A 12,987-nucleotide genomic window follows, 5' to 3' on the forward strand; every position below is an offset into this window, starting at 1 on the left:
CTTTCATCTCTGTCCACTGCACGCAGGTATGCATGCAGATGACAGAGATGAAAGGTTTGCTTCAGCAGCCATGGAGCTGCTGCTTAAAGCAGTTCTTTGCTTGCTGAAGCAGTGGGACCGCAGGGGAGGCCTTGAGGCTCCCCCCGCAGTTCCAGATAGCCCATAAGGTCATGTTATTAAATTAACCGAGTCAGGGACCACGGGGGAGGCCTTGAGGCTTCCCCAGGGGTCTCAGACAGCATATATATAGGGCTAAAAAAATGCCAAAAAAAGAAATGAATAGCTTAGTGTAAAGGTCACAGACCTTCCGACTGAGCCTTGAGAGTTCGATTCCAGCCAGACTTGTTTCCCTCTTTTTTTTTTTTTTTTTACTACAAATCTTTAAGGCTCATACTGAAAGGTAATCTTACTCTTTTTATATGACAAATACATTTTTGTTTTTAATTTGTTCAGAAATATCTCATTCTAAGTATGTCATATATCAAAGCCTAAAAAACGTTCTCTTTCCCTCTCACTTTCTCTCTTTCTCCCACACCCACTCAGACACTCATGCACCCACTCACAGACCCTCTCAGACCCTCATGCACCCATTCACAGCCCCAGTCAGACCCTAACGCACCCACTCACAGACCCATTAAGAGAAGTTACGCACCCACTCACAGACCCACTCACAGCCCCACACACACACTGACGCACCCAATAAAAAAACTGATGTTTGCGCTCTCACACCCAGACAATCTGTCAGACACTTTCACCCCCAGATACACCCTCTTACACCCATTCTCACACCCAGAGAGGCCATGCATAGAATGTGGTTGGGTGGTTTGGGGGATGGGGGGTTGGCCGCAGAATTTGGCTGCAGGCAAGGCCCTGTGTCCAACTGCCACCACGCACTGCTGAACGGCATTTGCGGCTGTGGTTAACTTAACATATAGTAAAAGAAAATACTATACGTTTAAAAAAACATATAAATTCACTGAAAAAAACAACAGTTACAGGGAAGTTGTAGTTACGAAATATAATTTTTTTAAACACAGAAATTCACTTAAAAAAACGAAAGGCTACAGGGAAATTATAGTTAGGCTCACATTTTAAACGTACAAAAACATAAAATTCACAAGTTATAGAGTTACCTCAAGTAACTATAACTCATGCCCTAAGGTAACTAACTCCCGCCCTCGTCATGCACTGCTAATGATCCGACTAATTACGGCACTCATGACATCTTTGATAACATCATTGATGATATTGATGTAATACTTGTAATAAAAAAAAAAATCACATTTTTGACAAAAAAAACAGTGCATGTCGGGGCTGCAAGTTATAGTTACTTGAGATAACTAGCTATAGCTGGTGAATTTCTATGTTTTTGTACGTTTTTAAAGAACGTCCCTGTAACCTTCGGTTTTTTGAGTGAATATATATCACACATGAGGAAAGGATCCAGAAATAGGTGGGGCAGCATGGCTGGAGGCGATGTATACATTTAGCATGGGGTGGAGTCAGTAATATACAAGACAACTTTAGCAGTTTGCCAGCTTTTTTTGGACATGGGTATATTTCATATGGCTTCTCATGACCCTCTTAAATCTAGTCAGCATTAGGGGCGGCGCGGCAGGGATAGGCGGCTAAAAACTAAGTCAGACAGCATGAAATTATAGATGAACAGCTATTAGCAAGGGGGAGGTTTTCCTTCTCGGATTTCCGGATGGAGAGAAAACGACAACATGAGCTTCGCTCTTGCTATGACCGCATCAACCCGCTATGAAAACCATGCCCAATGTTGATGGAAGTACGAAAACAATTTTAACCAACTTATATAAATGTCATGACACAGAAGCACATCACGAATACACTTAAACATGGAGGAAGACCGTGGACAGCAGTTAACATTAATTGGTGCAAAGATTATTATATTTAAAAAAAGGCATGGCCCACTATCAAAGTTCCCAATTTACTCCTCTGAAAAGAAGTCCGCAGGTGCGTTAATCCATATTTCTAAAACGCAAACCTGGATAATTAAAAAATAACTTTGGCTGAACAATTTCCTGCATTTAGGTGGAGGCAATATAATCTGCTGACGTGGCATATTTTATTTTTATTTCTAATTGATTGTGTTTCTGAAGCTCGCTTCTCTAGAAGCCACGTGGCACTTTCATATTTTATTCTTAGCCGCAGATTATACTGCACCGCATTAACGAGAGTAGACCGGGGTAGGAGATGGTGCCCGCCAAACTGAGCCCCGGCTTCTTCTCCAGCGCTCTACGTCACTTCCACCCACACTGTTACCTCCAACTACCCCCCAAGCGTTTAGGTCACACTCTTTCTCCAAAGTCTCCCAACACTCAGAAGCAGCCTAAGAGTGTTATACGCCTCAACTTAATATCTTATGTGACAAGGTTCTGGCCTCTTTCCTCACCTTCGCTAGAGTGTCCTTCCGCTCTTTAGTCAATGGTGTCTGGGATGAAGGGCAACTGACTTCGGGATCCATGTGGCCCTCTCAGGGCCCAAACAGTTTCTGGGCTCTTCAAACGACAAGCCAAGACTCTCCCTGGAGGAAAACTAGCAGCCACTATCTTGAGGAGCTAGAGAAACCATCCAGATCTTCTTCCAGACAAAGAGTGGCTAACATGCAACAAACTTTAAACAAATTCCATACCACTACTGGATGTGTTTATATTGGTTTCTTGTTTCTGCTTTCCTCCTCTCTCTCCCCTTCTGTTTGGTGTTTCTTGGACATTTACATGTTACAATTAGATTATCTCTGTCGAGTCAACATGTTAAAGGCTTCCTACACATGCAAGTCTGACTTGCATGCACAAATGTTGGTTTTGTACCCATAAAAGGATTTATCTGAATGAAGATTTTGTGTTTGCATATCAACTCACAGGGGTTGGGGTAGCTCAGACGCGGTTGTTCCAGGGCTGGTTGCCCTTTGAGTCTGTGATCGCACACACACACGTGCACACACATGCGCACGTACAGGCTTAAGGGTATTCACCCACTCCCCTCAAACACATCCCCAACATGCTCTTTGCGACCCCTGGCTTTAGAGGTGGCAAATTCAAAGCCAGAAACACATTAGCAGCACGTCCTTAGGGACGTCAGTTGGGACTCCGCTCTCTTTGTTTTCTGTAAATTTTGTATTGCACTCAAAGTGAATAATAATATACTATTCACAATGAGAGTATTATAAACGTGAATATGCCCTTCCATGGCAGCTGAGGTAAGTAAAAATGCCTTTAAATGTATGTTGTGTGCATGCATGTGGGTGAGAATATGTTTATGTAAGAGAGTGTGTGTAAGTGTGAATTTGTGTGTCTGTGAGTGAAAGTGGAGGTCAAAGGGCGAGTGATGTCATCCGCTACCCCTGCCATTTTGGTGAACTGACGTCCATGAGACAACCTTCTCTTTCCCTCCCCCATACCCCCCCCGGATAAAAAGAAACTTTTAAATAAATGATTGTGTACTTTCTCTGCACATTTTTGCATGAGCAGATTATAACTTGTAATGTAAGGTGTAGCCCTGGAAGCTTGGAGGTGTCGCATGTTTCTATGCCTACTTCTGTTGTAAATTATTTTTTATTATAATTATAAGTCGTAATTCTGTACCCACCTAACTTCCCAGATGTTGCATGTGCACGTTGGTGACTTTCTTTAAGTGTAGACTTCATTTTATTATGTTGCACATAATGGTTTTACACTAATTAGAAAAAATCCTGGCATGCATCAAACAGATTTTATTAAATGATCCCTAACAGAAATGGCACACAATGCTGTCCTTAAAAAATGATAAACATTTTTGGGAACATTTTATATTGAAAGCTAACAAATTACATAATAGTTCAGCAAACTGTCTGCAACGTTGATCCTTTTTCCCCATATCACACATATTTTTGTGGTACATCGTTTATTTTCAAAATAAAATTACCAAACTTGTCTCGATTCTTTTGCATGTATCTGAATATAACAAAACATCTTCACATATAGCCACTAATTATTACATTTTACAACATTGGATCTACTGTCAGTAATCCAAGCTCATCTTGCAGGTCAGTATATTTCATGAGAGTGTGGATACAGTTTTGAACATTTCATAAATATGGCTGCATATCTTGGCTGAGCAGCAGACACTTCTTTCCCACAACCCTATTGCAGCAGACGCAGGGTTGTCCTGCAGGAGGTTAGATCTACTTGTCCAGATCAAAGTACACGGTGAAGTGGCCCCAAATGGAAAGGAGGCACAACTTTTGGTAAATAGGTCAACGCAGGCCCTCAGCGCCTGCTAGTCAGGGAACACGGTAGCATACGGAGGCGGACCTGGCAAGGTCTGAGGAAGTGACTGCAATGAGGAACACAGTCTTCAAAGTGGTAGAGCTGAGGGTACCACTGAGAGGCCACAAAGGAGGACACGTCAAGAACATAAGAACCAAACTGAGGTCCCACTGCGATTGACATAACGAAGAGTGCAGATTGGAACATATGAGAAAGCTCTAACGAGAAGCACACCTCAATGGATGATTTAAATAATGAGTGCTAATCAGGCAAATGAAGTATGGCCAAAGGGCTAGCAAGTGTCCCTTAACTATGCTCACAGTGAAGCCTCGGAGGATTAAATGAGGTGAACAAAACAAAACGAGATAATCCAATTTGTAAAGGGGGGAGGTCAATCTGCTTTTCCTTACACAAGGCAACTTCCTGGACCAGTAGCCTGAAGAAACAGGTTTACTGGAGGGGCAGCAAGCAGCCAAAACACATCCACCGCCTCTGACAGCAGATCAAAGCCTCCCAGTGGAGTCCACATATGAAGGAATAGATTGTGGCTGTTCAGATGGAGCACTCTGCCCTTGGCTGAGAAATCAGATCCACGTGAAGAGGGAATCTAAGCGGGGGACAGATGATGTGGGTCAGGAGCTCAGATTACCAGACCCTCCCGCCCAGTTCGGGTCCACAAGAGTCCGCTGTGTGTGGTTCAGTCTTTCTTCAAGACATCCAGGATCAGCAGCACAGAAGAAAATATATTAAGGAGACCTGAATCCCAAACAATAGGGCAGGGCTACAGGAATTATGCAATTTTGCGACTGGGGCGATTTTCACACAACCGTAGATTTGCCACATACTCCATGATCTGCTGCATAATCTGCAGATTCTAATAAAAAGAATGTTTCTAGCTCAAACGGTTCAAACATTACTAAAAATGCAGCAACACTTGTTGCCACTCAGTTTTTTGCAAAGCTGAACTGGTCGCCTTTCTGCTGCTTATTGACATATTTTGTGTTAAACTGGAACCAATAAAGCACAACCAATGCCCGTACAGTGTTACCAAGTTTAAAAATGACAAAGTAATGAAGTGATACCTTTACAAAATGTGCGGGTTGTGTCGTATAATGAGCCTTTTCAGCCGCATTATTTAGTCAACCCTGCCACATAATTTGGTCCTCTCCTGCTGCATAATTACAGTGGGCCTGCCTATAGGCTCTGAATAAAGTGCAGAAGACTGAACAGAGCGTGCCTTCAAAGATTGCAAGATAGGCCTACACAGGGTGTGCCCGGCTAGGCAAAGTGACCCTGTGCCATCTCCAGACATGGATGCCACTTCTTTGTCTACACTAACATTGAGGGATCCCATGTGGAGGAAATACCATGAAGCGGCAACCACTGCCAAAATCTCAGTGCCCCTAGGCAAAAGCTCACAAGACAACACTCCGTCCTGCTTTTGCAATATCACATTAAAGTTGTGTTGCAATATCAAATTAAAGTTGTGATATATTGTTCCTGGATTAACCTGGCCTTGACAGAAGGCAGACAGGCTTTTGAGATCAACCTGAAAGCCTGCAGCTTCAGAATACTTATAAGAAGACACTGCTACACTCTGGTCTAGAGACCTCTGATCACCACTTCGCCCAAGGGACTTACCAGGCCCAAGATGACATGACTTTTGCTACTATTAGCTCTGGGTAGGGCGAGGTTAATGGATTGCTGCACATCTGACCGGCATCAGTCATCGACCATCAAAGGTGATGGGCCACTGTCACCTGCACTGATGTTGTCTAAAAGGCATCCACAGTGCTGAGACCACTGCAGCTGCAGATTCCATTAAAGGGCTGTGTGTGCCAACATGCACAGGGCAGGGTGCACAATGTCAAGAGTTCAAGAAGCCTCATGACCATTAAGGCAAGAACAGCAGCTCTTGGCTGAAATATCTGGATCACCGGCTGGATGTCCTGGACTCTTTGTGGGGCTGAGAAGGCCTCCTGGGCAATGGTGTCCAGAATGTCTCCGATACATGGAATCCTCTGCACAGGCCTGAGGTAGGAGTTGGGGATTTAGCTGGAGGTGGTACACGATAAGCGTACACAGACTGCTGCACAGTCTGACATGGTGGTTGCTGGCAATACACAAGACCCTTCAAGAAGGCTCTAAATTTCCTGTTTTGCTAACAGAAACAGAGAGAAGGGGAAAGGGAAAGAAACCCAGTGAGTGGACTGTAGCTCTACTGTCTTTGCACCTCTCTAAGGCTACCTTAGTCTTCTCGACAAAATGCACTTCCATCTAAGGACATGTCTATCAGAGACGCCTTGATGCCCACAGAGAAGATCGTACTGTGCATCCAGGCATGTCTCCCGAGAAGTACACTGGTACCCATCGCACAGGAAACAGAATCTGCAGTGTCCAATTCAAGAAGCAGAATATACATTGCAACATATTGGCCATATCTCAGCAGTAAACAGAGTTACAGCAACCCATGCACGACAGAGAATGGAAACAGATACTGGCTCACCCTAGCATAGTATTATATAATGCAAGATTTAAATTGACACAATTCTATATATTAAACAGAGCCCATTAAACAGCTCACAGACTTAGGAAAATTTACCGAGGGTCACTTCCATTTGTCCACACTGTCAGATAGCAGATGCAGATTTCCTGCACATGATGTGGTTCTGGTCGACCTTGGTGTTTTACTGGGAGGAAATCACCACTACTCTGACCCAAATTACGAGTCACCGAGTTCTTTACTCACTCAAACAGAGCGTCTTAGGTCTTTCCCAGCATCTAAAACACGGCAGGGTGACTGGGAAGTTTATAAATCTAGGTTTACCCTTGGCTGGTCATTGCATCACTATGAACTGAAAAATACTAACCCACCCTCGACCATTGAATGGCAACGCATAGGCGTAAAATGGCTGAACGCTGAATGTGGGTACTGACACAGAGAACAGCGCGCTGGATTAAAAAAAGTATTTATAGCACACAGCTGGGACGTGATGCTGGAAACACTGAAACCTCATAATATAACAAGCATTTGCAATGCAATGGGTCTAGCGTTTTCTCGGGATGAAGCTATTATCCCTGTAAATTCCTAACAGGACTTTTCTTGCCACCTAAATTGAAAATGTAAAGTAAAACAGTTGACGTAAGCAAAGTGCCACGGCCGCCATGAGCATAAGCGCGAAGGAGAGACACAAAAGGAAAAAGAAGTTTGCTCGCAGTCAAGTGTATCGGCAAACGTGCAAATATCCATGTACTAGGGTCGGTCCTCAAGGCGGTAACCAAACTGCCCAAAGGAGGGACAAACTTAAATCATTTACCAATGTCATAAAAGGATTTTTGAAAGGCAAGCCCACGAACGAGTGAAAGTGATGGGCATAGTTAAAAGCCCATATAGATACCAATATGTCGGAAAAGCAGCGCTTGCGTGCTGCTATGATCAAATAAAAAATGGCGACCTTCCCCTGTAAACTCCCTCTGTTATACAAATTTACTCTTTTAAACCAAAGCTGTTTAAGTGCTTAGAGGTAAAGAGCATATTTGGAGTTGGAAGAGGCCAGTCGTTGGATATACTAATATTCCAAGCTAGTATAATTGCATAGAGAACTGTGCTGCAAAAATAATTAGGCTAGGCAATACCAATGAAGACTTGGGGGGGGGGAATAATGGACAATGAGATTCACTAGGCAGGAATGTAGTAGAGGGATGGTTGCTAAACGTGTGACTCAAGTTGTTCATAAAAGATGAAATGGAATATGTAGGATGACAAATATGGAAAATGCTAATCAACAAAGACAAGTTTGAAAATAATACACACGTTCTACGTAATTACAATGCATTGTAAATATTTATGAAATATCTGCACATATATAGATATATATATTTTTTTTTTAAAAGGTTATATACAGTCTCTTCAGCACAGAGTAGTAACTCCAAACATTATATAGCCCTGTAAACAATCACTGTAAAACAGACACTTCTGTTTTTTGAACCCTTCTCCCTGTTTGCAGCTTAGAGGCATCATATACTCAGAGATGGAATGTAACAGAGACAGACGGCACCACCTGTCGGTGCGCAGGAGCTATTGCAGACGTTTTACAGACCCAGAATGGCATATGGGGAGCTATTCAAGGTGAGGAATCTGCGGTTGGAAGTATCCATCGGAAATCAGGCACATCAACAAGTCCCTTTAAAAACCAAACCACAAACATCCTTTCAACCATGCACTTCGAAGGGCGCCCAGGAACCGAATACAAATCAGAGAGCTAGGAGACCTCGCCAAGGGTTGAAACGCTATGTAAATAATGTAACCGGACGTCCCAGGAAAATACTTTGGCCTTGCAAGGAGTAGGGAAAGCGCTATACAAATAGAATACAAAACACCAAAACAAACAGATGTCCATCTCACATTGGCTTATGTTTTTTTTCCAACAGAGGACGGTACTCAAAACTTTGTGAACCCCACAAACCAGAACAGACCTCTGTTAATGCAGATTGTGAGGTCCAGCACAGAGAAGAAACAGACACGCGTATATGGGTTCCCTGAAATGAAGTAGTTTAAGGGGGGACCCAGAGACCCTGAAGAGAGAGTGAGAAGGAGCACAGGACAATTAATTCTTTAAAGAACCGATTGGAAAGAGCCAACTAAAAACCTTGACATGAGCTTCTTTCAGAACTCAAATCTAAAACAGGGGTCGCAGACTGGAGGGAGGGGAAGAGGCAGTCTTGCATGCAAGATCCAAAGAGCAGGTGGGGTGCAGCATCCTAATCTCCGTTCTTGCAAAATAGTTCAGCAGTCTGGGATTAACAATATTCCCATTTTCAAATTGGGATCACACCACAGTATTGCTGCTCTTGTGGGACAACACACTCACTACATAAATACTTTTTTTAAAAAAATGTATTTCCATGGACAGATGCCGTCCGTTGCAAATTATATTACATTTTTGGGGATGCACCTAGTATTGTCTATGATGGTGCTCTTTAAAGAAAAATAGTGATCTTGTACCGGATGCTGTTCTCTACATACAGAATGAGAGGGAGTGCCAGTAATGTTGACCTCGCCAAAGAGAAACAATGGCTTACTTCCTCTACATGCACAGAGGTTTTATTCCAGCAGCACCTTCTGTGTAGAGCAGGCTTTGCCAACAAGTAGCTTGTGAGCTACTGGTAGCTCTCCAGCTACCCATAAGTAACTCTTCTGTGTGCAGCCCAGTGAACTAAATTAGAAGCTTTTGCTTGTTTGTTAATGTATGCATACCAAAATTGAAAAGTATGTATTTTAAACTAAAATATCCGTATTTTCAGAATTCATAAGCTGATGTTTGGAGAAAAACAGTTGAATTTCCATAATACATTGAAAGCTGACATTTGAGTAATAAAAATCAAATGTGTTGGAGAGACTATTAGTAACATTATCAACTTGGTTCTAGGGGCCCTCCATTTATGGCTGTTATATATTACCCATGTAGAGGCATCCCACGTTACCAAAGTATTATTTTTACATTACTTCTGCCAACCATGCTTGATGCACAGAGGTGATCACTGCTAGTAATCTTACATATGGCGGCCACTAATGTAATCTTGTCTGATGTGGTTACCACTACATATCTAATAATACTAGTAGCTCAGGAAGATTTCTGTTGAAACAAGTAGTACTTGTTAAAGAAAAGGTTGGAGACGCCCCGTGTAGAGAAATTATGATTTGGTCCTGGACACTGCGCTCCAAAAAGTGGTTTTGCCCATGATGCTTCGCTGTGAGTACAAAGAGTAGTTTTGAGTGTGATAACTCTTTCTGCATAGAAAGTGCTTCTTCCCCTCCTGTATCACTCTTCGCAGTCTATGGGTTAATATTCACATTTTAAGTGCTTTAAATGCCAGTTATACATGATATGATTCTTATTGGCACAGCCCCAGAGGAGATGGGTCTTCTCTTTTTTGGTTTACATTAGGAATAACACAGAGATTGTATTCAATCTGATGGGGATATATTATGTCCTTTAAGGAATACACGAGACATGCCATCTTCGGATACGCTGCAGGTTTGCCTCTGTGTGTGGCATTCTGAGGGATTTTAATATGTACTTCTTCAGCATAAATCTAAAAACAACAGAAATTAGATGATGTGCATTCCTCATCTGTCCACACAAATAAGTGGAAAGACGGATTTTGGGGGTAAAAGAAATTCTAAACAGAAGATTTATCCTTGGATGGATGAGACCCTCACGGGTGAGTAGTGCGCTTTACAAATTCCTGATTGATTGATTGCGAGTTAGTTCAACATTGGAGGGCAACAAGATCCAAGGCGCGGGCCCAAGTCCTTTAGTCATCAAAGCTATGCAGTGAAAATATATGAAATACCAAGAGGTAAAGCAACATAATGCTGCTCGCAAACCCTGAAAAGGTGGGCCAAAAGTCTCCCTCTTTGGTCAAATCACCCCCGCATGTGGCGGGCGTCACCTTTTTACTTCTATTCATCCTCCTGACAAAGTACCTCCATAGACTTTAATAAGGTCACCTGTTTTCAAACCTACATCACCCTCCCCCCCCAAAAAAAAGAGTTCTTTCTCCAGTCATCTTGATGGGATCACACTCTTAAAGACCCTACTGCACCTGCATGTCTGAGTCAGGAGGTCGGCAGGTATAGCGGAGGAAGACAACACCTGGGTCAGTGATTGGTTTGTGCTGGTTGGCGTTTCAGTGCCAGACTATGGTGCCGAGATCCACTAGGGCAGTGGTTCCCAACCTGTGGTCCGGGGACCCCTGGGGGTCCGCGAAGCCACCTCAGGGGGTCCGTGACTGCTTAGAAAATTAAATAATATCAACAGATTAGGTCCCTAGCTTTCAGTAATGACTCAGTGGGGGGTCCCCCGATTCCAATACAGATTCAGTGGGGGTCCCCAGGCTCCAGTAATGATAAAGTGGGGGTCCACAGAAGTCAAAAGGTTGGGAACCACTGCACTAGGGGTTACGATGGGATTTAGGAGAGTGTAATGTGTGACAAAATATCTTTAGTGCTTGCTCGAGGGACTAAAGTGAGGAGGGGGGAAGGAAAGGGTACCGCGCAGTAGCTGTATAGTGTAAATTCTGCACGAGGGACAAGCATTTACGCACTCTTATGTGATGACCCCCAAGCATACAGATCTTTTTTCCTAGTTTACATGTACTTGCTGGAGTTTCGGCAGAATGTGACACAAACGTGGGTTCCAAATAACCCATTAAAGAAATGTTTGTTCTCTATGGCATCAAATATGCAGCAATCAATAGGCGAGTGGGGCACTCTATGTACCCAACTAATGCCTCTCCTGACATTCAAGATACACTTTTTTTGCTGTATACTTACATTTTGATGTTTTCATGGTACTGCTTGGTGTCCGACGGTTGGTTGTATAAGGGCTGAAATAAAATAAGGGGAAAAGTACGTAAATCTACGGCTGGCATTCAAACAAACTGCATAGCAGGCTAGCACGGCTGCATTATCGTGGGCTTGACCCCCGGGAAGCTCGGCGGCGGCACGCGGGGCAGTCATGCTACGGCGCGCGCTAAGTGCAGTGGACCTGCGCACGTGCCCCAGCAGCCTGCAGGGTCTACCCTCAGGTCACGCGCTGCGCGGGTTAATTTCATCAGCAATACTCAGCGCGCGGGTTAATTTAACCAGTTTAATGCAGCAATCTGGAACGCCGCTCGTAAACACTGTGATTCAGGCACGGGGAAGGGGTGTTTATTCACTTACAGTAAGTGAAGTTAAGGAGGAAGCCGAGAAAGTAGGAGGCCAATACAGGCGGGTTGTGCAAGATCACGCAGAAAGAATTGCGTCCTCGCCTTCCAAGGATAGATCGGGTGCGAGTAATGGTTCGGGTGAAATAACATGTTATACACCTCTGCTCTTCCTGTTCGGCAGTACTAGGGCCCACGGTCAGCTCTGATCATGTACTCCCTAGACACAGGGTCACTGGAATTATGGGGCAAGGAAGGACCAAATTATGCAGCTGGGTTTAGTAAATTATGCTGCAAGAAATGGCACATTATGCAGCACATTTTAGGATAGTCTTACTTTTTATTTTGTCACTTTTAAATTTAACACGGTCTGGGCATTAGTTGCAACTCAGAACCAGTTGAACACACAAACATAGCAATAAGCTACAGACATGTGACCAGTCAACCTTTCTAAATGGCCCTCTGCTGGGTGGCAAGACCTACTGCTGCATTTTAATAACTTTTGAAGCATTTGAGCTAGAAACAAAACTTTTTCCTTTAAATCTGCAGATTATACAGCAGGTGATGGATTATGTGGCAAACGCAACAAATCTACAACTATGCGAAAATCACCACAGCAGCATAAACCAATAATTCCAGTGACCCTGGCTATACAGTACTGCAAGGGTGCAGGCTACAAACCAAGTCTTGGACATGCGCACTTCTTCCAACAGAGAGGATGTGGCCTAATGGCCAGTGCTGCCGACCCTGGAGCTGGGGAACCAAGTTAAAGTCTCCGAGTCCGCTCGACATCCTGTGATTATGGGCAAATCACTTAATCTCCTCATGCCTACCAAAAATGAATGTGTGTCCTTGTCTAATGTCACTGGTGTTCATGTAAAGTGCTTCAATACCTTAACGTTGAGTTTGTGCTATATAAAACTGACAAAAAAAGACCCCCCCAGTATTGAGCACTCAGTTCACTGTAATGAAGCACTGCGGGCAACAGAAATTACAAGTA

The 12,987-nt window shown here is 43.5% G+C and overlaps 1 protein-coding gene across 9 annotated transcripts in view; it reads right to left on the reverse strand.

Annotated features, from left to right (window-relative positions):
- The window catches only part of NCOR2 (nuclear receptor corepressor 2), a 1,084,598-nt gene that overhangs the window by 645,860 nt on the left and 425,751 nt on the right, over positions 1 to 12,987 (reverse strand). For all 9 annotated transcript variants that reach the window (XM_069215021.1, XM_069215023.1, XM_069215022.1 and 6 more), the window contains one exon: positions 11,614 to 11,666. In XM_069215021.1, the coding sequence (XP_069071122.1) occupies positions 11,614 to 11,666 (53 nt within the window). The remainder of the gene's footprint in view (positions 1 to 11,613; positions 11,667 to 12,987) is intronic.

This window comes from Pleurodeles waltl, chromosome 11 (assembly GCF_031143425.1).
Source record: "Pleurodeles waltl isolate 20211129_DDA chromosome 11, aPleWal1.hap1.20221129, whole genome shotgun sequence".
NCBI classification, from domain to species: domain Eukaryota; kingdom Metazoa; phylum Chordata; class Amphibia; order Caudata; family Salamandridae; genus Pleurodeles; species Pleurodeles waltl.